This window comes from Galleria mellonella, unplaced genomic scaffold (genome assembly GCF_026898425.1).
Source record: "Galleria mellonella isolate WM207_F2 unplaced genomic scaffold, CSIRO_AGI_GalMel_v1 utg159, whole genome shotgun sequence".
In the NCBI taxonomy this organism is placed as follows: domain Eukaryota; kingdom Metazoa; phylum Arthropoda; class Insecta; order Lepidoptera; family Pyralidae; genus Galleria; species Galleria mellonella.
Window position 1 is genome coordinate 3,237,334 of NW_026442004.1, and position 27,917 is coordinate 3,265,250.

Genomic DNA, 27,917 nt, shown 5'->3' on the forward strand with positions numbered 1-27,917 from the left:
CCCATTAGGGTAGGCAGAAACAATGGAACGCCTAACGCTTCGATTCAAACAAACCTCTTTCACTTCTTTCATATTAATTAATCTTTTCATACACGTTCGTCGGTTACGGGTGCTTTTAATTTGGTACTTCCTCAGTACGTCGCCTATTTGGTCGACATACGTCCGTCTAGGGCGGCCCCTACCGATATCTCCTTTCATTCTTGCTCGATAAATGTTTTCTTGCATATACTTCATTCATTACAGTCACCATTTGTTGTAATTCATACTTCGAAGATGCAAGCAGTACTAGGTCGTCGGCGTATAAAAGAGTCCTAAATAGTGACTCATTCATCCCAAATAATTAATAGAACTCCCTCTATATTTGAATACAGTTGAAATTGAAATCGATTTTATTTTGTAGGTATTCTGTAAATATTGGTATTCTAATATATCTTTAGAATTTTTTTCTACTAATTACGATAGCAATTAAGAGTGTGTTCATTTGTGTAGTAAATAGTATATAGGTTAATAAGAGGGGCGGCGACTTGTGAATAGATCTGAATCTAGGTAGTTCAGAGACGTTTTTAATACATCACATTTGACCAAATTTATTTTATAGTGTTTTATTTATTATATAGATTGTCATGTCGTTCATACACAAGCGAAGCAAGGATGCCACCAATCAAATTTATAGGCGATATTTTTCTTAAAACTGTCCTTTCGATTGGGGTTGTACAAATTTTCTTTAAAACAGTAAGATAATCCCACGAAGTATAATGAACCAAATTGTAAATTTACTTTTATTTGTTCTGTCCTTTGTTCATAAATCTTTGACCCTCTGTATCTGTGCTGTAGTGTACCTATTAGCTTTTTAAGAAACGAACCGATTTCAATGTTTTTATTAATGAAGGCGTCAGTATAGATTTTAGTTATGTTTGACAGCTTGTTTACTTTGTTACCAGTAAGAGTTCTACAAATTTTTTACATACATATTCGTATTACATATTATTTTAAAGCAATTATTATAATAATTAAGATAATTAATTAATTAATTCGTATTTCTGTTTGATACTATTTTACTAATAAACTTTGGTTATATTATACATTATGGTTTTGATTTTGATTTTTACATGTGACTTTTTTACTGTATATGTCTTGTATGCTAATTTCATATATATATATATATTTTATATATATATATATATATATATATATATATATATATATATATATATATATATATATATAATATTTTTTTGATGCAACCTGCTTGCATACTTTCTACATAAACTGTGTCGAATATATAAACAAGTAATGTAAAATTTGTTATTGTCAAATATTTGAAATATCAAACGTTTTCTATACACCAGCCTATGCTATATATAAATTGAGAAAAATAGCAACTGAGGGTGTATCTTTCGTCCTCTTTTTACTAATTGTATTTGCATAAGAAAAAAAGGAGCCAACCATATGATTTACAGTTTTTATTTTATAATTCCTTTTATGTAATTCCTTGTTCTTAGCTCGCTAACGATGTCGATCCCATCGATGAATTCGCTTGTCACTTGTCTAGAGGGCCAGGTATCGGTGCAAAAGTTTATATGTATGTAATTTTCTTTTTGTTTTATTTTAATTTTATTTTCATTCTTCGTAATGAACCTACTGTATGTACTTTTATTACAGGTTTTTATTTCGAAAATGCGAAGAAGGGTAATAAAGTTCTATGTTTAGGTGTACACCGTTTGCACATGGATAAATACGAATGCAAGACTAGCAAAAGAATATGGCGGTGCATGCGAAGGATCCGAGGATGTCAAGTTCGCGTACTTATGCTTAATCATATTGTTCTCAAAGTGTTTAATAAACATAATCATTGAATTTTTAAACGACTGTCTAAGACAGTAGAGTTGTGGTTCGCGTATATGTATACGGAATTTACGCTTATACGAAGAATAAACTGGTTTTGTTTTTAATGGATGAAAATGGAAAGGTAATCCCCGTCTGCGGTATAAATAAACGCTGGTGGGACACCAGTGATAGATAATAGGTGAGGATGAGGTCTGTGGGTCCATCTTGAAGAATTGAAGAAGAAATGATCACTATGGTTTCTAGGGGATCCGTGTGAAGGTCGACTTGATAGGATGTATTGCTAACATTGGGGGTGTTAAAACCCATTACTAACAATTCCTTTCCCCCGAATAGACTGGTTAGAAGTACCACTTGTAAACTTTGTGAATAATGCAGTGCCGCCAATGTGTGCTCTTCTTGTTTTCAAATCCTGCTTAGACTGAAATGGTTTTATTAGTATTAAAGAATATATAAGAATTAATAAAAAAATTGCTCTTTTTGTTTATTCTCTCTAGTTCTGCCGGAGTTTGTTATAACGCGTAATGGTACCAGAGCGTTGAAGTATGCCGGTAATAAGTTTTACAGCTGGAAGAACCACGGGATCAAGTTTATATGGAGGTGTTCCATGCACAAGAGAGGCTGCCGAGTGAAAATAACCACCATTGATAACGTCGTTGTCAAAATCTCATTCAAGCACAACCATTAATTTGAATACCGTACTCTTTGCTAGCCTACTATTTCGTATGCGTGCATTTCAGAAGTAGAAAATCAATGAAATAGATTCGTAAATGGTGTATCAAGGTGAAACTTTGCCAGGTTTAGAGTTAGACCTTGACGAATATAACTGAAAACCGTATCGAGTTTGATGTAGCAGTTTTTATTTGATGCCCGAATAAATTTACAGATAGATATATTTTCTTATATTAATATACGAGTATAAGGGCAACAAATACACCGACACATCGCACATACGTCCCCGCTAGCGGGGACGAAGACCGTTCACACAGTTCGTACACGATCAGGTACATGCTTGAGTGCAAGTCCTCGACTCCTCCCCGTCTTTCATTAAGTCCAACCGACCCTCAGTTCCTCGACGGAGGTCGAAGTGCGGTGGCCTAAGCCGAGGCCCAAGCCACTGTAGTGCTCTTTTGGTGTACGCCGCAATCCATAAGTAAAAGTCGATACTCTGTCACTTCCTTCTTGCATACTTGGAGTGCCATCTGCATGCGCGCCCGGTAAAGCTGTAAAGGCCATCTGCTGATATAAATATCTCCACAGACATCGTCTAGTTATATTATTGTTAAATTATTAAGATTATATAAGGTTGAAGTAAGTTTCATTAATTAAATTAATTTAATTTATGCCTTTAACTGTCTACTGCTGAACATAAGCTTCCCTCTTTGGGGGGTTTGCTAGTAGTTGCCACGCTTGGCAGGCGAATTGGCAACCACAGTTAGGCTTTGAAATTTTTTATGAGATACGCTGCCCATCCTTCGCCCTCTCTTAGTCGCCTTTTACGACACCCACGGGAAAAGAAGGGTCGGTCTATTCTATTCCGGGACCACACGACGATATGTTTTAAGGAATTACTTTAGACCCATTTTTTTGCAAGCGTTAAAAAAATGTAATTTCCATAAGTTTCCAATTTTATGGAGAAAATTAACTAGTGAAAATTTTAAGTCGAGGCATATCTTTGGACATTAACAAAAGACAAAGCCTACTGCACCTAAATTCTACAATTCGAAGTATATACTTTAGTCAGTCATAATCTTTTTTTAACTAACTTCGTGAAGGAGTTTCTCAATTCGATTGTATTTCTTTTTTTATCCTCCGTCAGTCGAAATTAATAAGGAATATTTTTTCATCTGGAAGGTTTATCTTACAGTTTGGCCCCACAGACATTTTATCATAATCGATTCAACAGTTTAAACTTTAGATTTAATAAGTGGTTTTGTCATATACTACGCCTTTAATTATTATAATATAAATTGTTTAAGAACATAAACTCAAAAAATTTGTAAGTTATGTAAATGGTGAAGTGTCGAAATTTTTATCTCCATTAAATATATTTAGATTCCAATGAACTGAATTAGTGGTCACTGTTACCTAAGTTGCTAAATTTTAATGAATGTAAATATTTTTTTTATTAAAAAAATATATTCGTTTAATAAAAGAAATAACTATAATCCCTAATGGGATAATCGGAAGTTTTGTTTTTATGGTAAATTTAACACTCGACTTACATTTTGTCGACCATATTGTAATTTATCATAGAGCGAGTAAACCGCCTTTATAAGGTGTTAAATGTACTTTAATGTTAATAGTAGCATTAAATTGTATTTAATTAATATCATAAAATATATTTATTAGTTTTTTAATTAATGTTATTCTTTGTTTTTGTATTATTAATTTATTTTTATACCCTGGACGAGAAAAAAAGGCTTCGCAAGCCAAGAAGAAAGAGACATAAGCAAAAATGTATAATAAGTTTAAATGTAGGCTGACACCAGTACAATTATTGGTAATTTTTACAAAAAGCGATTAAATATAATCGTTTTTTGACTTGTGTTATGTCGTCGCTTAGGTCTTTTTTCTTGTCCCTTCCTTGTTGTGCACTGTAATATTTTGTTTTGCCATTTAACTGTTTCCACTCTATTAGTTTTCTAATCTTTGCACTTTCCGTTTTATTTTCGCTTGTTGCACGTGTTTTGTTGCCGTCTCTTTCAGCTCCAATGTTCAACGTCAGTAAGAGTATCATCTATGTCGGCAAGAATAAGTTCCGTAAAGGAAAAACGAACAAAGGAGAAACGTCTTGGCGTTGTCAAACGAAGAATTGCAGAGCCACCTTGTACACTAAAGATGATATCATTGTAAAGACCTCCTGGAACCATAACCACGACCCATAGATACAGTAATTTACATTATTTTACTTTTATCTAAGAACAAGGAATTACATAGAAAGAATGATAAAATAAAAACTGTAAATCATATGGTTGCCCCCTTTCTTCTTATGCAAATAAATTAGTAAAAAGAGGACGAAAGATACACCATCAGTTGCTATTGTTCTCAATTCATAGCAGGCTAGTGTATAGAAAATGTTCGATATGTCAATTATTTGTCAATGACCAATTTTACATTACTGGAATATATATTCGACACAGTTTATGTAAAAAATATGCAAGCAGTTGTATCTGAATTTGGTAAGGTTATACGGCCGTATAACATTTTTTATATACTAGCCTGCTATGTACTGACAATTTTATCACCCATTCTATGTAATTCCTTGTTCTTAGACTTTCATAAATTGAAGCATCGATATGTCGTGGTGTTTAAATTTAATAAAGGATATTTTCTGTAGGAGCACAATTTTTTTTCAAATCATCGAACAGAGTTCACAATTTGCTTTGAAATAAAAAAAAAATTATTTAAAAGCAAAATGTAAATGAAATATGTTGAATACTTTTGAAGAGTGTAGTTTTGTTTAAGAGACGCTTTGAGATATGACAATAATGTAAACATGCGGTTTGTATTATAGGGTTAATTTTTTTTCATATTTCGATCTATTTTTCTTAGAAAAATATATATATATGTTTTTTTTTGTTTTTTTTTTTGGGTATACAACTTACGTCTACCAAATTTCATTTAAATCCATTCAAATATTTAAGCATAATTTACAAACACTAAATACTTGAACGTGTCTTCAAAGTTTTACATATATAATATTAAATAATAATATTTTTTAAATAACGTTTCTATTATTAAAAAGCATAAATTGAAGTGTTCTAAATTGATTAAAATTTTAGTCACCATTGCATAGTCAATAGTTTTCTAGAAAACTATTTTAAATTATTTATAGATGGATAGATTTCTTTTTTATTTCTTATCTAAAGTGTTCATCATATAGGGTGCGTTAGTTTAAGAAATACACATATGATTTAATTAATACTAAAGACTTAATGCCTTAATTTAGAAATTATATAAAATAGTAGTAGTTTATAAAAGCTAAGAATGCTTAAATTGTAGTGGTTAATTTTGATTTATTAAAAACTAGCAATTTACATCGCATTTACTGCCATTAGTCTAGTTTTCTTATACATAAGTATAATTAATGCCTTGACATATAATATATTATTGTTTTCCAATGACATAATTTTACGTGTTGTTGTTATCTTTGAGATATTGATGCTTACTGTTATTATGATTACTGAATTTTAGTAAATATTATATTATTTTTGTAAAAAAGACTGCAACTGAATTATTGACAAGCTTGTGAAACCGACAGCAATACTTTTTCTGTTTTTCTTTTAATTTGTTTATTTATATTCCCCGACACAAAGAGGAGTGCAATAACTGTGTGTCTATTGTCTGTGGCATTGTAGTTCCTAGACAAATGGACCGTTTATGATGCGATTTTTTTGTTAAAATCTGACGTCATCGAGATGATTCTTAATTATATAATAAATTGCAATTTATGAAGCAGATCTTCAGGTGTTCGAGGGTTAGTTAAAATTTTTAATTTTATATATTTTTACATCCTTGTATATGTCCGTAAAAAGTAAAATGCTATAGATGAGGGTATTACGTATTTAATTGTTAGTAAAATGGCAATGTTTGTTGAATCTTACGCAATGTCAGTTTATTCAAGAATAATATTTTTTTAAGTTGGATGTTATTTTGTTTTGTTTCTTGCTTAGTTTGTAATTGTTCATTATTTCTATTTTGTATACTTATAACAATTGTTTTCAATAAATATATATACATTATTAATATTTTTTTTATATTATTATGGAAAAAAATATTTTCAATATCTATTACAGTACAGTACTTTATTTTAAAAGGTTAAATTTTGTTTTATTGGTTTCGTATTTAATTACCAGCAGTATTTTCAGTTAATAATTTCAAACAAGTATTTAACAAATTTTATAGCTATTTTAATTTGATGTTTCTTGCAGAAATAGCGGAATATTTAGAAACGCGTAACGGTACAAAAGCATTAACATATGACGGTCACAAGTTTTATATCTTGTCACACATCGGGTGCAAGACTACATGGAGATGTTCTATGCATAAGAAAGGCTGTCTAGCTAAAATTACTACAATTGACAACTTTATAGTCAGAGTTATTAGATGTCATAATCATTAAGACGTTCAGGTATGTCGTGTCTGAATTTATCTATTTTCAAAGACAGTTGATATCATAATCATTAAGACGTTCAGGTATGCCGTGTCTGAATTTATCTATTTTCAAAGACAGTTGATTTCATAATCATTAAGACATTCAGGTATGTCGTATTTGAATTTATCTATTTTCAAAGACAGTTGATATCATAATCATTAAGACGTTCAGATATGTCGTGTCTAAGTTTATCTATTTTCAAAGACAGTTGATATCATAATCATTAAGACGTCCAGGTATGTAGTGTCTGAATTTATCTATTTTCAAAGACAGTTAATGTCATAATCTTTAGGACATTGAGGTATGTCATGTCTGAATTTATTTATTTTTAAAGAAAGTTGATTTTATAATCATTAAGATGTTCAGGTATGTCGTCTCTAAATTTATCTATTTTTAAAGACAGTTGATTTTATAATCATTAAGACGGTTAAGTATGTCGTGTCTGATTTTATCTATTTTCAAATCATTTAATTGGTTTTCAGTGTCTCTGATGGCTGTTCAAAAAGTTTTCTGATAGTTTTATTAAAGACGTTAACAACTTAAATTTTAGATTGTCAAAAAAAAAATATTTGGAAATTTTATAATAGTGTTTTTGATTCATATTTTAGTATATCTTAATTTTTTTCTGTAGGTAGGTACATATAAAATTAAAATTCTTTAGAAAAATGGTAATCGTCACGTGTATTTGTTTTTTTATCAATTATCTTTATGAGCCAACATTCCGATCCATACAGGACGACAGGACTTAAAATAGATTTGTAAACTTTGCCTTGCAGTTTAAAATATTTATACATAAATTACAATATATTTTGAAGCGACTTCAAAAGGTACCTGTATTTTTTTGTGACGCAATATTTTCGACAATTTGGAAGTGATTTCGAGAATGCTTTTTACAATCAATATAATAGGGATCTGCATTAAAAATTTAATATTATGTGAATTCTTATTAAATTAATGGAAGACTTTTATTTTCATATTTATTTATTAACACTAGGATCTTTAATATTTTTTTAACCATCACAGTTCTGAGAGGATAGCATCACAAGGGGTCATCGTCATTAACATGATGATCAGCCGTTAACTGCCCACTGCTGAATATAGGCCTTCTTCGTAAAGTGAGTTTAGTTGTTGTCACGCTTTGCAAGCAGGTTAGCAACCGTACTTACAAATAAGCTTTGGTGATGTTTTGAGAGGGACGCTTCGGCCCATTCCTTGATCATTTTAGTCGCCTCTAATATCGCCCACGCTTCACAGATTCTTTGGGCCAATTGTTCATCGTGAATTTGTTGAGCAGACTTTTCGTGTTTAGCAGCTTTCTTTCGTAACTATCCACGATACAAGTCAAATTACCAATTATGTAACCAAAGATAATAGTTATTAAATTAGCTGTCACATAAAAATAAGTATCCAAAGAATTAAATCGACCCATTACTATGAAATCTACGATATTATAATATTTTTAAGATTATTATTTTAATATTAATGATGCAATAAAAAGAGACTCTTTATTTGGTCCTTTTAGTTATTTATTCTGTCTATATATTATACAGATAGAATAGTATTAAAATATTAATCTTAAAAATATTCCTCATGATATGACAGACTGTTTCGCAAGGAGAATATCTGTGTATATGTGCCGTGTGGTCCCTAGGGCGGCCCATTCTACTTTTTATACTTAATTTTATTCAAACTTCTTCAACATTTAGGTGTGATTAAGTAAGAAACGTCCAGGCGTCTCTATGAACTTTTACATTTACGTTATTAGCTACTACATAACTAAGAGATCAAGCAAGTATCTTTGATAGTCGAAAACGAAGGAAGTTGGCCACTAAAATTCTTTAAATAAATAACTTGTTTTCATGATTTGGTTTTTATATTCTGGTACTTTGTTTAGTTGAATTTTTATATATTTTTTTAATTTGTTGATTCTTCAGATATTTTAACTTCATTAGGTAAAAGTACCAAATAAAGAAACTTTTAAAATTGTGTGTGTATTATTTTGTCTCCTAACTCTAGTTGGTGAAATAGTCGTAAGGACTTTTTATAATTTACCTTTGTTACATTATATGTTGTAGTTGTGATAATGCTGCATGTTCTCCTAAGTGCATGTTTTAAAGTTTGAAAATGCAGAAATTTATTTACGTAAGTAGACTGTTTTAAATACCTTACTAAAATGCCCATTACCATGTGTTCTTGTTTGAATTCATTGATGCATGTGGAAAATGCGAAGGGCTCTGTTTGAATCGAAGGATTTGGAGTTCTATTGCTTTTTTTTAATTTTTTGTTGTAATACAAAAATTCTGTCTGCTTCACAAAGCTTTTGTTTTTATGTCTTGGTGTATATCTGTCCTTGTTTTTTTAAATTAGCTAATTTTACTTTTATTTTTTTTACTTTAAAGTGTTCCACAATTAAATGTATTTATCTGCGATTTTTTTCACCAAGATAAAAGGACAGAAGGATAAAACATAACAAAAAATATTATTATAAAAAATATGGTGACAAATCGGTTACTACAGTTTAGGATTTTAACATTTTTTTTAGGTAACAATATAATGTTTGCGACAACCCGTTTTGGCAACCCTGTCATTATTGCTGGGCGTTACCGGTACAACAGGTGGAGTGGAAGCAAAGGCAGGCATGTCAGATGGACCTGCGTGAAGAACCAGCAGGGTTGTCGAGCGACCATTACTACTGTAGACAACATGATAGTTAAATTTAAAAACCAACATATACACTCGTGATGTAGTTGTTTAAACATATATACCTATGCACATACGATTTATTTTGCAGCGGTGTTCGCAAATGCCTATTTAAAAATAAGAAGTTACTGCTTTTTATTGTGCTGGCAGGTTATTTGCTAATCCAAGTAGTATTAATTATTTATATTTCCAATACATACCTATTAAAATAATCACATCGCCAACTTGCGGGGACCGAGGGTAAGGGATTGTAAGTAATGCGGACTACCGGTCCCATTGCTAGCAATATACCCTGTCAGGTCGATCTCTACGTGGTCCCCCCTGGATACCATCGTGCTGAATCGTCCTGATGTATTTTGTTACTTATGGGCGGGAGCACCTAGATACTAGCTTAAACCATTTGATTGAGTGCAATGACGAACAATAAAAAATGTCTTAGGAGAGATTTTGCCTCACTTTGCGTGTTTTACCGCTTGTACAACGGATTGTGCTCAGAGGAATTATTCAATATGATGCCCACAGCCATTTTCTACCATCGTATAGCTCGCCATCGACAGGGAGTTCACTCTCATACCCTACAGTCTAAATAGTTGCTTACAACGCGGTTTCTCCTACGAACACTCAGGTTATGGAATGTGCTCCCTGCCTACGTTTTACCAAGAGACTACTGCATGAGGTTCTTCAAAGACGTTAATAGGCTACGGTAACCGCTTACCGTCAGGTGGGCCGTGTTTGTTTGTCATCTCAGTGGTATAAAAAAAAGTATTCTTCACGATGGGCTAACTGACCTGTCTTTTCATTCTCACTGGTGCCCCGCTAGCGTAAACCGTTATCGTAGGCAAATTTATCAATGTCATTCATTAAAAAAAAAAAAATTAATGGGAACCACAACTTGGTTTTTGTAGCGAGTCTGCGATTGCGAGTCTGTGATAAGTCACAGATTAGTTAATAGAAATTAAATGTGATGTAAGGTTTATAACTGTTTTTGTAAATTAATTTATACTTTATAAATTTTTCTTGCCAAATTTCACACCGAATAAGAAATAATTTATTTACTTTTCTTGTATGGGATGTCAGAATTTATTGTTTATTAGTAGTAATAATAATTTTCGGCTATTAATTGTTTTTATTAATTATTTGATCCTCGGAATACAGAGCCGGATAATGGCTAATTTTTATACTAGTTTTTACATGGACACTTTGTCAGTTTTTCAAGCTAACCCATACTGGGTTCGGATTTTTTGTTGTTGCTTATTACCATTTGTGAGACGCGTCTATCCTGGTCGAAACGTATAGATAATTTATGTAAATTATAATAAATCATGTAAGTTTATCTAAATGATAAATTTAATACCCGTCTTTTTCTAAAACTTAAAACATGCAGCGCGAAAGTCAAAATGATGTCTTAATTTGCCAGCATTTCATACCTACGTTGACAGATTTCATCGGGTTTTTTTAGAGCTTCTTCTGGGTTTTTGGTTTCGTGAACGGTTAATATGTCCAAAATTTGCTGTAAATGTGTTTATTGAACGCAACTATTTTTCAATATTCTAATTCAAGTAATACGACAGTTCTAATTATTTATATTTAGTCAGTGGATTAGAATTATTTTGTTTAATTTCACTAACATTAGTATGCGTGTAACTGCTGACACTCAAATGTAGATTGAGGATTGCAGAATTAAACAAAATAATTCTTATCAACTAGTGATATAAACTTCTACGAAATGACATCTAGTTCAGTATTTTTTTTATCTCTAAGTACTAATTGACTCACCTAGTCACATGCAGAATCTTTTATAATTTGTACTTAGCAAATACAGTCATTTTTCAAATTTCTCGCTTAAGGTATGGGGTAATAATCGATTACACTGCGTATCTGTTTATTACTCTGTGTTTATTTTAATAAATATTAATGATATGTTTAATTTAATAGTTTTCAGAAATAAATTACAGTATTATATATAAATTGCATTTATAATTTTTTATTAAATTGCAATTTTTGTAAATCCATTAAACATAAAAAACTGAGTGTTTCGGAGTTCTTTAAAATATTATGAAATAAATAGTATAGATTCAAATTATTTATTATTGCAATTAGGCAACGGAATGGATATTTTGGGTATTTATTAAAAAAAAAAAAAAAGTTAACACTACATTTATTAGTCTACAAATATGGCATAGTATAAATCATGTTTTGTGACATTTGAAATTTAAGAAATTTGTCTCCTAGTATAGTTCCGTGGTATTCGTCTCGAATAATTTTTCAAATTAGTATATCTGTTATTTAATTAGATATATACGAAGAAATAATTGTATTAAAGTATATATTATATAATGTTATTAAAAATTATAGCAAAAATATTATATGTACCTACGCAATCAAAAAATATTATATTGTAAAAAAATATATTAGGCAGCTAGCTTCACTGTAGTTTTGAAATCGATAAATTTACACGCCTTCCTCTTTTTTAATAAAAGCCTGTAGATAAAATGATGTAGATAGTTCGGTGTGAAATGTACTGTCGTGTAAATTGAACTATAATATTAGGGAAAAAAATCTCGTAAAAGCTCTTTTAGTATCTCAAAAAACTACATATATAATTGTCGCTGATCAGTCAAATATGCAAGTATTAATAAAATATGAGTAAGTATACAAAAATAAAAACGATAATTAGTAAAAATAGGACGAAAGATACACTATCAGTTGCTATTTTTCTCAATTCATAGCAGGCTAGTATGTAGAAAATGATATACGGTCGTATAACCCTACCGAATCTAGATACTACCTGCTTGCATACTTTCTACATTAACTGTGTCGAATATATAATCTAGTGATTTAAATGAACAAAAATTTTACATACACATTTTCTATACACTAACCTGCTATGAATTGAGAAAAATAACAACCGATGGTGTATCTTTCGTCTTCTTTTTACTAATTATATTTGCATAAGAAGAAAGGAGGCGACTATATGATTTACAGTTATTATTTTATCATTCTTGCTATGTAATTCCTTGTTCTTATATACAAAATAAGTGATGTTCTGTCTCTAAAGAGAAAGTGGAGTGATGGCTAAATAGTTAACGATAGTGTCCGATTGAAAACAAATTTTATTGAAACCCAAAACAAATTTCGGTTCGTTTTAATTTCGATTAAAACCGAAACCTATATTATGGGCGGATACTAATTAGCGTAGTCAATCTATGAGTCCTTAAATTTAACTTTTTTGCAAAGTATTATTACTTTTAAGATTGTATATTATCAATATTAACGCTATGTAGCAAGTGTCGCTTTTAAATAAATAAAAATGAACACAATACAATATTTAAAGTAGACATTTAGGTCTCATTAAAGATCTGCATCGTAATGCATTTATATTAGGATGTAAGTATTACAACGCCTGGTTCTAGTTCCATGTACGCTTTCTTAGTATAAGTATATTTATATAATACTAGAAACTATTATGTAAGTAATAAAGTGATATATTTATCAATATTTCCCTGTTCTGTAATTTTACCGTTCAATTAAAAAAATAACCGCTTACTTCCTCAGCTACCATTTCCTCGATTAATATTTACATATTTAACAATTGTGCGCAAATATTATACCTTGTGGTAATTGTTATTTTAATTTATCGTTGTTTTAATAGCTCTTTATTTAGAGCGTTTCTTATAAAAAGAAATGTTCTAAAATCAATGTAACTTTTTGAAAATACATGTTTAAATGTATATTTATCATCATCACAATGATCTGTAATGTCCCATTGTTGGGGCATCATAAGACACGGTTGGTTTATTATTACTAATGCAAGTGGCTTGGTATTGGGTCTCTCTTCTCTTGATGAATTATGCTTAGTTTCATTAGTTATCTCTTACAATATTTTGGAAACAATAAGGAGTGATAGAGATAATTTGTAACACATAATTGAAAGGTAATTAAATAGTTTGTATATTCCACATTTAGATTATATAGATAGAGTGTCACCATAGAAATGCTTCGAGAAGAACGGGTCAACTTTTTCATACAATTTTGCGTCATAAATAATTATGAGTGATTTTCTTAAAATTTCTATATTTATTTTATCTTATAATTTCTGCATCTTTTTCATGCGTAAATACTCATTTTATTTATTAAATAATACGTCAAGATACATTTTATATGTAAGTATGTTATGTCTATGGTACTGCTCATGTCTATAGGCGACGATTACCACTTTCCATCAGGTGGGCTGTCAGCTTGTTTGCCATTCTAAGTTGTATAAAAAATATGTAAGTATATAGAACACTGATAAAAAAGACGAAAAAGTTGAGGTTCGATGCTCCATCTATATAATCTAAGATGCCACAATATGGTGTTGTTCTGATAATATTTTTAATTCATATTTCTGCTGGTACCGGTAATTTTTGTGTATTTTATAATGTGATATTTATTTTTTTATTAGTTCCGGTATATACGACATCTCGATACGGGAAACCGGTTATAATGCTCGGAAAATACCGGTTTAACCAACAAACCAGTTGCAAGGGTCGCAGAGCGCGGTGGTATTGCGTAAGAACTTGCAATGGATGCCGTGCTAAAATCTTCACCATGGATAATCGTATTGTTCATATCGTCGCCCAACATAACCATTAAACTACTTTTTTTTTGTGGTTCATGTTAAGAAAGTATTACGTATATAAATATTTAATAAGATTGTTTTTTGATTGATTCCATAAAAAACAACCAATTTCAATTGTGGTTTATTTGATTTATAATCTAAAGTACTCGACTGATTTTGATAAAATTTTAATGAAATTAATTTGTATGTCCTTTCAAAGAATTTTCCAAATCGGTTTTTAATTGATTTATAATTGTTATGTGATAATAAACATAAAAAATACAACCGAATTGAAAATCTCCTTTTTTAAGTCGGTTGAAAATAAAATGTTATGAACCTTCAAAATGTGCGTTTAATTTTATATATTAGTGAAATTTCATGTGTTATTAGTTATTTTATTAATTGTTTTAAATTCTGCAGAATATGTATTTAATCTTAGTTATATTATTAAATTGTATATTTATTGTTATTATATAATATTAACTTATGCCTGTTTTTCGATTACAGTCAACTTCGTGTATATGTTAAGAGTGGGTAATATACAGCAATATCTATATATTGTAGTTACAATATCTATACATATATTGACCCAATAACAGATATATTAACTATAGGTTATCCAATATATAATATCGAATCACCAGAGGGAGACTGTACAAAAGTCGATTGCTTGGGTACCTCTGTTCCATTCGTGTTTCAACCGTGAAGCAGCTGTGTTTGCATGGCTGCGTTTCGGTTTAAAGGGTGGGATATGGCGTGAATTTACTGGGTACAGAGGAATAACACCTGAGTCCTCAGGAATGGCAACGCATGGGGGGTATCATGGGCGAAACAGTACACTCTGTTATGTCCATGGTACTGCTCATGTCTGTTGGCGACGGTTAGCACTTTCCATTAGGTGGACCGTCAGCTTGTTTGCCATTCAATGTTGTATAAAAAAAAAATCGAAAAGTAGAACCCGCTCATAGTAAATATAGATATACGACTGGTGTGGACGATATCGTAATGGTTGTTTTTTTTTAATGGATGATAATTAAATGGCTCTTACCTGCGCTATTGGTATACACTGGCCGGGCACCCGTGGAGGATGATTGGTGAGAATGAAAAGGCAGGTCAGTTAGCCCAACGCGAGAAATTCAATGATAAATTAGTCACGATGGTTTCCAGAGGGAACTGCGTGGAGGTCGACCTGATAGGGTATATTAATAGCAGTGGGGACTAACCTCTCCATTACTAACAATGTCTTCCCTCCCGTAATGGGTAATCATCATGTTCAGAAGAATATTTACATTAGACAGTTAAGTAAAGCAAAAGTTTATGCTGTCTTTTTTTCTTTTCATTTAAGTTTTCATTTTGTCGATACAAATAATTCATGAATTTTCTTCCAGCCAACACTATCCTAGGTCATATCCTTGACCTCCCTATACGACATGACACCTAGTGTTTCCTTTATCTGTCCCATGTAGTTATTCCTCGGTCTTCTCCTTTCTTTTTTGCCCTTTATTTTTCCTAGTATTATTTCTAGTATTATGCAATATTTTTTTTTAAATCTATTTGAATATTGAAATTGATACTATATTTGTAATGTTTCCATCTAGTTCCGATATATAAAACATCACGATATGGAAAGCCAGTAATCGAGCTTGGAAAGTACCGTTTCAACAGGTGGTCTGGCTCTAAAGGTAACAGAGCTCACTGGTACTGCGTGAAAGCACATAGACGCTGCCGCTCCAAGATCATCACCGTGGATGATGATATCGTCTATATTAATTCTGATCACAATCATTAAGGTCATTTTTATGTTGACTATAACAAATTAAAAACTTTTTATAACTATTATTGTATATTATTTATCATCATGTAAACCGTTAACTGTCCACTCCTAAAAATAAGTTTCCTCCATAAAGGGCGGTTTTGCAAGTAGTTGCCATGCTTGGCAGGGAGGTTGGCAACCGCAATTAGCTTTTGGTGATGTTTTAAGAGGGTCGCTGCTTACGACACTCACGGGAAAGGAAGGGGTGGCTAACTCTATGCCGGGACCACATGGAAAATATTGGGGGGAAAGGGATTGTTAGTAATGAGGTCTAATAGCTCCATTGCTAGCAATATGCCCTACCAGGCCGACCTCCACGCGGTTCCCTCTTGAAATCATTAAATTCTTGTTGAATACAACATGGTGAGCCAACTGACTTGCATTCATTCTCATTTATCATCTTCTACTGGTGCCCCGTCGGTGTATACCGATATCGCGGGCGGGGTTTCCATTCCATTTTCAACCTATAAAAAAAAATTGTGTATTCATTGTGGTTAAATTTGATGGGTGGTATATAGTTTGATACTATTGTGGGGTATTAGATAACCTTTATTAATAATATGAATGTGGTAGTATGTTTGTTATGTTTTGGCATCTATCCCACTTAGCCAATCGTCATGAAATTTTATAGTATTTGGGTTATAAGAACATAGGATCATTTTTAATTCGATTCATCAATATTTCAGTTACGTAGACGAATTTGCTGATAAAAATAAAAAATCGCATAATTACAAATTCAATTCCCCTTTATATATGTATTTCTACGTATTCCGAAGAACATCGGAAAGAATCTGCAGGTGGTAGCCTAGTGGCTGTAGCTAGCATAGGTTTTCCTAGTACAGCCATCAGTCTCCACAAACTGTATATTCTTAAGTAAATAGTTTGTTCATACAGTATTGTGGAGAATGAATAAATATGAAGAATATGAAAAAAAAAAAATATCCATGCGGACAATAAGTACTCTGTATTTTAATTTTGTGCAATTTCTATCTGTATACTAAAGTTCATGCAAGTCCATTATTTTATACCGTTACCGGTAGCATATCGAAAATCAATAATAAAGAATAAAAATATCGATATCATTCAAAATGAGGTCTATTTGAATTTGTAGTATTTGGATTTTTATAATTTCTGCTTGTCTTTATCACAGCGGGATCTCTTTATTAATTTTTTATTTAAGTTTTGTTTTCTCTGTGTATTATACATGTTGCCTTAATCTCCTTATACGATATCCTGGGAATACTAATAATCCTAGGAGTGGTGATATTTATATAACATTTATTCCATTAAAAAAAAAATATGTGATCCTCTATAAATACTTTTTTTTTTTATTTATATACAGCGCCAGTATTCACAGTGTCTCGGTATGGGAATCCAGTGATTCAGATTGGACAATACCGGTTTAACAAGAATGTTGGATGTACGGGTCGCAAGGGACGCTGGTATTGCGTACAAACATACAAGGGCTGCCGTGCTAAGGTCTTGACTATGGATGATGATATTATTCAAATTTTTTCTAACCACAATCATTAAAATATGTTGAATTGTATTGGATTAAACTATTGCCTATGAGAATTGATGTGTATTTATTATGATTAATTTTAACAAGTCCAGTATTATAAAGTATTAATATGTATAAAAACAAAATGTGTAAAATTCTATTGTTCAGTTTCAATTTAGAGAGGTAGAGTTATTCTTTTTTCACACCCATTTCTACAAGATTAAATATAAATATATACATATAAATATATGTATTTAATTAAAATGGAGTTATACTTTACTATAATAATATATAAACAGAAAACTTTAATTAAAATTCATTATATATTTAAGTTTCTCAGAAAAAGATCTATTTTATAAAATATATACCTTTATTTTTTTTTCATTCAGTTCCGGTATACACAAAATCGCGATATGGAAAACCGGTTATACAATTTGGAAAATACCGTTTTAACAAGTGGGTCGGCTCGAAGGGTAACAGAGCTCGCTGGTATTGCGTGAAAGCCTGCAAAGGCTGCCACTCAAAGATCGTCACTTTGAATGATGAAATAATTTTATTCGACTCTGAACACAATCATTGAATGTAATTTGAGATTACAATCAGGTAAATACAGGTTTATTAAATAGTTCGCTAAGGCGATAAAATGTACAATATTATAAATATATTCTATATTATATTATAATAATATATATTTTACTTAATACTTACTATAATTAATACATTATTACCAGAGGGCGATTTTGTACAAAAGTCGTTTGCTTAAGCATTTCTGTCCCATTCGTGTTTCTACCGTGAAGCAGTTGTGTTTGCATGGCTGTCTTTCGGTTTGAAGGGTGGGATATGGCTGTGAATTTACATCGTACAGAGGAATAACACCTGAGTCCTCAGGTATGGCAACGGTTTGGGGGTATCATGGACGAAACAGTATACTCTGTTATGTCTATGATACTGCTCTGGTCTATAGGTGACGGTTACCACTTTCCATCAGGTGGGCCGTCAGCTTGTTTACCATTCTAAGTTACATAAAAATATTTTTTTATTTTAGATATATAGGTTGTGTTTTATGTTTCTCTAACAATGTCTTCTAATTACCTCAATAATAACTTTTAATATATTTAAAATATCTTTAGTTCAATTTGTATTTACAATAACAAGTTTTACTATAATTGTTGGAGTTTTATTATTTTATGTACACAAGATAAATTTTAAAGGTGATTTTGTACAAAAGTCGTCTACAATCTTTTTTCCATTATTATTTCTGCCACAAGCTGTGCTTTTATAGCTGCGGCTTGTGCGTGCGTGCGTGCATGTGCATGCATATGTGCGTGTGTGTGTGTGTGTGTGTGTGTGTATATATATATATATATGTGTGTGTGTGTGTGTGTGTGTGTGTGTGTGTGTGTGTGTGTGTGTGTCGGTGTGTATGCATTGAATTGAACGTCATCAAGTCTGATATATGATCTACCGTGTATATATGCATATGAATTGTAACTAGTTCTCTATTAGATGGATTATACAATTTTTGATATGACATGGCTGTATATTAATTGAATTATTGTTTTAAATTGCAAACTCTGCGTATTTTAAATAATGTTTTTTTTTTTATGGCTGAAGATGAAATGGTAAACTCTATTTGCGTTATTGATATTCGTGGGTGGGGCACCAGTGAGTCATGATAGGTGGAGATGAAAAAAATTAAATGATTCATCAGTAATTAATTACGATATTTTCATTGACCTAATATTTCTAACAATGGGGCTGTTAGATCTTATTACAAAACAGTCCCTTTCCTCCCAAAATGGGACTTCAATAAATTGACAAGGTTGTTGTACTCTTGTGAATCAAAACTCTTTTCCTTTTCGTCAGAGGTAGTGTTCACGACAAGTTCGCGCGGCAATCCTGTTATCGTTATGGATGGATACCGGTTTAATAAGTGGAGTGGTAGCAGAGGACCAAGAGTACGGTGGATCTGCGTCAAAGACCATTACGGATGTCGGGCTAAACTTACCACAGTCGATCACCAAATTGTCAAGTGTTTAAATGTGCATAATCATTCTTGAAATATGTATATACATTAATTCTAGTCTTATATGGAATTAATTTTTATTTGTGATTACATTATAAGCAATTTACTAATTGTGAATTAATATTAAAATATGAAAATCATCTATATAACTAAAAGTAAATTGCCATATGTATGTATTTATGTGCGTTTTCAAAACGACCGCATTAGTTTTGACAATTTTTTTATTGTATTTGTAATTGTCAAGACAAAGTTTATACAAAAGAAAAAAGTTTTGAAAATTGCACGGAAAAATGAAAAAATCTGAGACAAAAAAGAGAAAATTTGGTTTCGTTTTTATTGCATGACGTATTGGCAGCCTTTATATATTTCTTTTTATGTTTTTTTTTCTCTATTTTGTTTTCGTTTTCTCTTTTTTGCACTTATTTTTATATTTTATTCTATATTTTCATTCGCAAGTCTTAGAAACAGTATTTTTTATTAGTACACCCGTGCAAAGCCGGGGCGGGCAGCTAGTATTACCTTTCCGCTTCAAAATTTTTCATTCACACCGTCATTGTTAGAATATGGTTGTCATATTTAAATAATACATTTTGATTTTAAAAAAATAGAAAATGTCAAATGAAGTGTGTTCAATTATGTCGTATATTGACTGCTGTATAAGTAAGCTAATTACGATCTTTTATAAACTAGATGGCGTGACCGTTTAACCAGTTGTGTATTGAAGAGTATTTTTCAGGGGAAGCCTGGCCCTTTGAAACCTTTATTACAATATATATCCACCAGAATAGGTTTTGGGGTGGACATTAGCCAATTCTGGGGCGGGCACTCCCCGGTTCAAGCCTAAATACGCCTATGGGTTTAATACACTGTAAAACCGTTTGATTGTAGTTAGTTCGATCTCCGTGTAGTACAAGTTGTGTTCATAACTATGCCTGTGTTGGTCTATTTTGATGTATTTACCAAAAAATATATTTAAATATACCTATCTGTTGTTTTGTACCTATTGTACAAACTCGACTTAGTTTAGGACTAGATGGCGCTGTGCAGTATGCCCAATATTTGTTTATTCTACATGCATTTCAGAGCCAATATTCACTGTCTCTCGGTACGGGAATCCCGTCATTATATTAGGATGTTATCGATTCAACAAGAAGGCTGGCAAAGGACCAAAAGGACGATGGCTGTGTGTCAAGGAACCCACTCATAAATGTCGAGCCAGACTCATTACCATCGACAATACAATTGTCTACGAACATAATGAACATACTCATTAGTAACGATAGAAGTACCACGCGCAATAGTACAAACGTTTGTATAAAAATTTGCAGATTTTGTTATAAAGAAAACTGAAGGGAAAAGTGGCAATGACAATGTGCTTTTATATATATATATATATATATATATATATATATATATATATATTAACTTTTAATCATATATATATATATATATATATATATATATATATATATATATATATATATATATATATATATATATATATATGTAATTACGTGAGTATACATATTTGGTATTTCGACAGGAGTAAACACATTTTAAAATTACATTTTGTACTTGTTTTATGATAATACATGCCTTCAGACATAGCTGATGACGTTTTATTTTATTAAAAATTATGTTACGAATACTTAAATTAATTACAACGAGGTTGCAAACGAACATACCGTCTGCTCGATATTAATGATCATATAGTCGTATAGCTCATGAAAGCTCATAGCAGAGACATTACTCGCATGTTGGGAGCGTTCAATTATTATGTAACGCAATTTCGGGGAAGGGGGAGTGGTTTTATAAAAGGTAAGGATGCGTTATAAGGACATTTTTTTATGTAAATAGAAAAATAGGGCATTAAAATTTCTCAAGTTGGCAACCCTTTCGTTTATGTTTCACAGGGAATCCCGCGACTGTATTGTTTGTAATTTTTATTTTGTTGCTAGTATTTGTTAATGTTGTGACTTTTAGGTAAAAATGGTCACTTGGCTGTTACATGACGTTTAGGAAGGGAGGAGAGAGAGGGTACAGAAAATGTTGCGAGGTGTTGTGTTACGTAATACTTAAACTTCCCCTTGTCAACCCATACAAGAGTCACAGTATCCTGTATCTTTACCATATCCACTCTTCAACTTGAAACATAGCATGCAAGCGAGCTGTTTATCGTACTTGTACTTTGACTGTTCTAGCACTACGTCTTTAAAATTTATTTATTTTTACTATTTGTGTTTCAGAGCCAGTTTTCACAGTAAGCCGTAAAGGAAAACCTGTCATTCAATGGGGTGGTTATCGATTCAATAAATACTCTCGTAGTTCTGGACTTAAAACCCATTGGGTCTGCACCAAAGATCACCAGGGATGTAGGGCGAGAATCACTACTATTGAGCAAGAGATTGTCAAATATTCTCAGTTTCACAATCATTGATAATTTTTTTTTTTATTTAATCATGATTGACATTGAGAAATAATAAATTAATATAAATTTTTAAATGTACATAAGTATAAATATAATATAATATATTATTAACTGAATTTCTATGTTTTCAATAAGTTTGTTAAACGTCCGTTAAAAAAATATAAGACTGTGAATTTTAGAATGGTGTTGTTGTTTCTCATTAATTCTAGATATCATTGTTAGCTATTAATTACTAACTAGGTACTTTATTTAATAAAAATATCACTACATTGATATACATCGACTTAAGTTACACAATCGAAGACTAAAAGATGGCACTGACCACAAAGCGTTTTAAAGCAAATCGAGTCTTATTACGAACCGTCCAGAAACATCCGGAGGAGCTGATGTATTGTTAAAATTTCATAAAAATATAGTGTGTCTCGTTTTTTATATCTATTTTATATTTTGATTCGTACACTTCAAGATGTAAGTATACTAAAGAGGTATGGAGAAGTGAATTTATCTATGGGTTTGTTATATTTATGTTTCAAAACTCCAAAATAATATACAATATTATAATATGACACATTACAGAGGCAATCTATACAATCTCGGCACGTGGCAAACCTGTCATTCAAATAGGCAAGTACAGATTTAATAAATGGAGCCGAAGTCAAGGGCTGCGTGCAAGGTGGATATGCGTCAAAGTTCACTCTGGGTGTCCAGCCACTTTAATTACGATTGATAACGTTATCATGAAACAGAAGCCACATAATCATTAATACAGTCATTAAATACAGTTTTAGAGCTATTCATACTGTAGTATCTATTTATATATTTACAGAAAGTACAAAAAAGAGAATATAAGAAAATATTTATATACATATATAGATCGAGAGAATGAACTTAGGTTCACTCTAGATATTTAGCCAGTTTGATTACAAGTAATAATATTATCATCAAACAGAAGCCACAAAATCATTAAATACAGTAATGACTCTAAATACACTCTAAATATCTACTCTACTCTGGTTACGACTGATGACGTTATCATCAATTAAACCGGTACTAGTTATTCGTATTAAAACAGTTGAAATGATACTTTTGGGGACGTTGGAGAAATGTATATGTGTGCAAATCGCCTTAGAAATAAATGGAGAATAAAGCAAGACGATGTAAAAGAAGGAGACATGGTTGTCTTGAAATATCCTGATATTCCACCATTATAATGACGAGTTGGATGTACGAGTATACATAAATTATACCCTGGACGAGATGGAATCGCTAGAATCGCAGATATTAAAACAGCGAAAGAATTTATCAACGAAGTTTGCACCAAACCTGCTCATTACTTCACGATGACGTGAAAATAGATCTTCAAGCGTCTGAACTTTCTGTCCTTGACCTGGGGGAGGTTGTCAATGCATATAGGGAGAAATAATAATCAATGCATAGCAACACTGTTCGACAAGCAATTGCTATTCACCCCGTAGACTGTAGATAGAAATGAGAACAAGTCTGGAGGCAACATATATTTTTATTAATTTTATAACTAATACTAAATACAGAACTGTAAATGTTATTAAATTATCATTATAAATTTTAGTTTTTCATATTTATATGAAAATTCTATAAAACCTTTGGGGTTAGATTCAAATAAAATAAAAGTATTATCTCTGATATTGCAGGCGTTCATAAGTCAAGGTAACCACAGACCATCATTAATCAAGAACGTATCCTTGTTTACTGCCTTAGTGATTTAAATATATATAAGAGGTATCTGGTAATTATATTTTTTACTGTTGCTAATTTAATTGTACTTTCAATCCCATTCATTGCATTTACAACTACTCGATATGGCAACCCAGTTTTACAAGTAGGGAAATTTTATTACAACAAGCACTGTAATAAGGGTGTAAATGTTAGATGGACTTGTATTAAGGCCTCTGGTGATTGCAGAGCTTCGGTATATACTGTCATTAGAGAAATAGTCAGGACTAATAATATCCATAACCATAATTAGATTTACAAACTTTTAATCATATAAAATCTCTAGAAACGAAAGATGACATTTTTAAAAATAAGTGTACCTATATAATTGTGCTATGTAATAAATTGCAGTGGTGATTAAGTATGTATGAAAACCATTGTCGTTATATATATATATATATATATATATATATATATATATATATATATATATATATATATATATATATATATATATATATATATATATATATATATATATATATATATATATAGGGTTATTAGTGTTTTGTTGATTATTACTTTTAAACATTAGCGTTGTTGACACTTATTTTTAAGTACACTATTTGGACTTAACGGAATGAAAAAAATTGCAGGTAAAATGTACCTACATACTTACTGTTTAGTTGTCAACATTTAAATAAAAATAGTAATTAAATATATATAAATATATTACATTTACATTATTATATTTCATTAAATTTACGCTATTTAATACGATTATGTATTTCAGTACAATACGCTATGTTTACAACATCTCGTTATGGCAATCCTGTTTTACATTTGGGGAAATTTCGTTACAACAAGCATTGTAAATATAAAGGTGTGAACGCGAGATGGACCTGCACCAAGGCTTCTGTTGGTTGCAGAGCTTCGGTAATAACTATAAACAATGACATAGTCAGGACTAATAATAACCATAACCATAATTAATTCATAATAATAATAACCATAACCATATAAATTCACATTTTGTAAACAAAATGTCTAATAAAAAATTTTAATGTTAAACTTATAAATACGTACAGTTTACCAGTACCTTTTTCAATTCTGTAAGTCTATCATAAAAATTATTAAATGTTAATAATAAAGTTATTGTTAGTACAAGTACAAATAATGTCCTTGCTATGAAAAATGTTTCTTTTTAGCAATTTACGGTATTTATAGTTGATATTCACGTAATAATGAATAAAAATCCAGGATACTAACTATTACAGATCCATCTGTAATAGTTTGTTGTAATGAAGTGATTTGATTGTACTCGTATTATAGTCCTTAGTGCGAAGTATTTGTTCGTAGAAGAGTTATGTAAGTGTCCTCTCTGGGTAAGTACCGTCTATTACTTCTATATTAACATTTTATTGTAAAAATTCTACTATGAACTGTTAACTTCTAAACTTTCGTTCTATATTTTTTTTTATAAAGGGGAATTAACACTATTATGTAGGTAACCCTGAATAAATGAATTATGTTTTCCCTACATGAGCATGGTAATTCCCTTTTCTTTAAAAAACCATATTGGTAAAATGGGACATTTTATCATTTGTAAATCCCTAACGATGATGATGAAATTACTAACAAAACTTTTTTTGTTACAGATGGCTTGGTATTCACAACATCACGATATGGTAAACCAGTATTGGAGTTAGGGAGACACAGATACAACAAGTATTACAGATGCAAGGGCCCTAAAGCTAGGTGGACCTGTACCAAGGCATCAGTCGGTTGTAAAGCTACCGTAGTCACTGTGAACAACATAGTCATCCTTAAGAATGATAACCATAACCATTTTTAAGATGCCATTAAATTGTGTCATATTCATTGTATGGCATCATTTCCTCTATATTTTTCCTAACTCAACCGAGAATTTTTTCTATAAGTAAGGATTACATCATAATAATGACCATAAATCATATCGAAGTCAAGAAGGCACAGATACAACAAATATTACAGGAGCAAGGACCCTAAACAAAATAGTCATCCTTAAGATTTTTGAGATGCCGTTAAGTTGTGCCGTATTCATTCTATGGCATCATTTCCTCTACATTTTTTGTAACTCAACCGAGATTTGTTTTCATTACTTCATAATAGTATCTTAAGATTTTTGAGGTACCGTTAAGTTGCGCCGTATTCATTCTATGGCCTCATTTTCTTTACATTTTTTGTAACTCAACTGAGATTTTTTTCTAAGTCATCATTATTTCATAATAATGATGGAGGCACAGATGCAACAAATGTTACAAGAGCAAGGGCCTTAAAGTTAGACGGACCTGCCCTAAGCGGTTCGTCGGTTTGAAGCTACGATATTTGCTGTAAACAACATAGTCATCCTTAAGAATAATAACTATAACCATTTTTAAGATGTTGTTAAATTATGCCGTAGTCATTCTACGATGTTTCAATCCACAAATATTTTGCGTTACTAAATTTTTTTATTTTTTTAATCACTGGGCATTAATCCTTATTTGTCGGCCAATTGACTTCATTATTATCTGTCATTATTCAGTAGTACTCGTAAGTACATCGCCGTGTGTATATCCATAAAAATACTTTATTACTACTTGTATTTCTGATTGAGTACAATTTTGTTGGTATATATAGTTTGAACACATTTCAGTTATGTTAAGAAAATAATTAGAAATAAAATAATAGGTTGAGTTAGGAATATAGTTTGGGATGATTAAAGAATATATTAAAATAATGTATTTATATAATGTGTACCAGAGGGAGACTTTGTACAAAAGTCATTTGCTTGGACACTTCTATCCCATTCGTGTTTCAACGCTGAAGCAGTTGTGTTAGAATGGATGTGTTTCCGTTTGAAGGGTGAGATACGGCAGTGAATTTATAGGGTACAGAGGAATAACACCTGAGACCTCAGGTATGGCAACGCATGAGTTGTATCATGGGCGAAACAGTATACTCTGTTATGCCCATGTGTATAAGCAACGATTACCACTTTTCATCAGGTGGGCCGTCAGCTTGTTTGCCATTGTAAGTTGCATAAAAAAATTATTATTAAATACATTTCAATCTTACATTAGTAAGATTGTAAATGTTGTAGGTACTATTCGTTAGTAGTTAATTTACGTAGTGTTGTGAGAATTAATCATACAAGTATGGCTGTTAAATGTTTTTAATATCGATGTCTAGTTTTAATAGATTATTTACTAGATTTAAATAGTTTTTTTAGTAAACTAAAACATAGAGGTGGACCGCCAGCTTGTTTACCATTCTAAGTTACATAAAAAAAGAACACAACTGTCGTGGAATTACATATCTGTCACGCCTGTCTCCCATTAGGGTAGGCAGGAACAATGGAACGCCAAATGCTTCGATTTAAGCGAACCTCTTTTGCTTTTTCTATATTCTTTAATCCTTTCATACACATTTGCCGGTTATGGGCGTACTTTTAATTTGCCTCTTCTTCAGTACGTCGTCTATTTGGTCTGAATCCACAATCAGATTCATTGATTTTGATTGATTCATCAGTACACATTTATCTCCCCCCCTCCCCCCGTCGTGGAATTAAGTATTTATAATATGTTTTTATTTCGTATAATAAAATAAATAAATAAATGCTCATGACCGGAAGTTCTGATATAGAAGGATAAAGAAGTATGTCGATAAAATAAATTTTTTTACTTCCAAAAATATTGTTTAATATCATATACTTAAAAATGCAGTAGAATTGAGAATCTCCTTGTATTAGTTCTGAAAAAGACGCTTTTACTATACTACTTTTTACTATCGCATGGCACGTATACGATTTCACATTACGATATAATAGAGAAGCAAATTGTATGTAACTACAGACCTTTACATTTTCGTGCACAACCACGATACGGTCACGAAAAATTAAAAGTTTTCACATTTTGCTCTCCTATCATATAGTAACGGTTAAACCAGACGATATTGTGCCGTATTACGGTAAATTGGTTTCTTCTTCCTTTTTTCTTGCACACAAAATATCATAATTCGTACAAAGTTGTACGATAATGTGTGCTATTAATCAGCTCAAGTAAGAAAATGTTTTGATTGCAGTATTAATTTTGATTACTTTCTCTTATGACTTGCTTTGCCGTGTGTGTCCC

The 27,917-nt window shown here is 31.3% G+C and overlaps 1 protein-coding gene across 30 annotated transcripts in view; it reads left to right on the plus strand.

The window, feature by feature from the left end:
- Positions 1-27,917, plus strand: part of LOC113518763 (modifier of mdg4) — a 362,824-nt gene that overhangs the window by 116,306 nt on the left and 218,601 nt on the right. The window contains exon 5 of one of the 30 annotated variants that reach the window (XM_052892521.1): positions 25,422-27,477. The exons of 28 other annotated variants lie outside the window; for them this stretch is intronic. In XM_052892521.1, the coding sequence (XP_052748481.1) occupies positions 25,422-25,618 (197 nt within the window). In that variant the 3' untranslated portion in view covers positions 25,619-27,477. Of the gene's footprint in view, positions 1-17,458; positions 17,665-25,421; positions 27,478-27,917 lie in introns of those variants that run through there. One more of the 30 variants, XM_052892530.1, reaches the window with a different exon arrangement.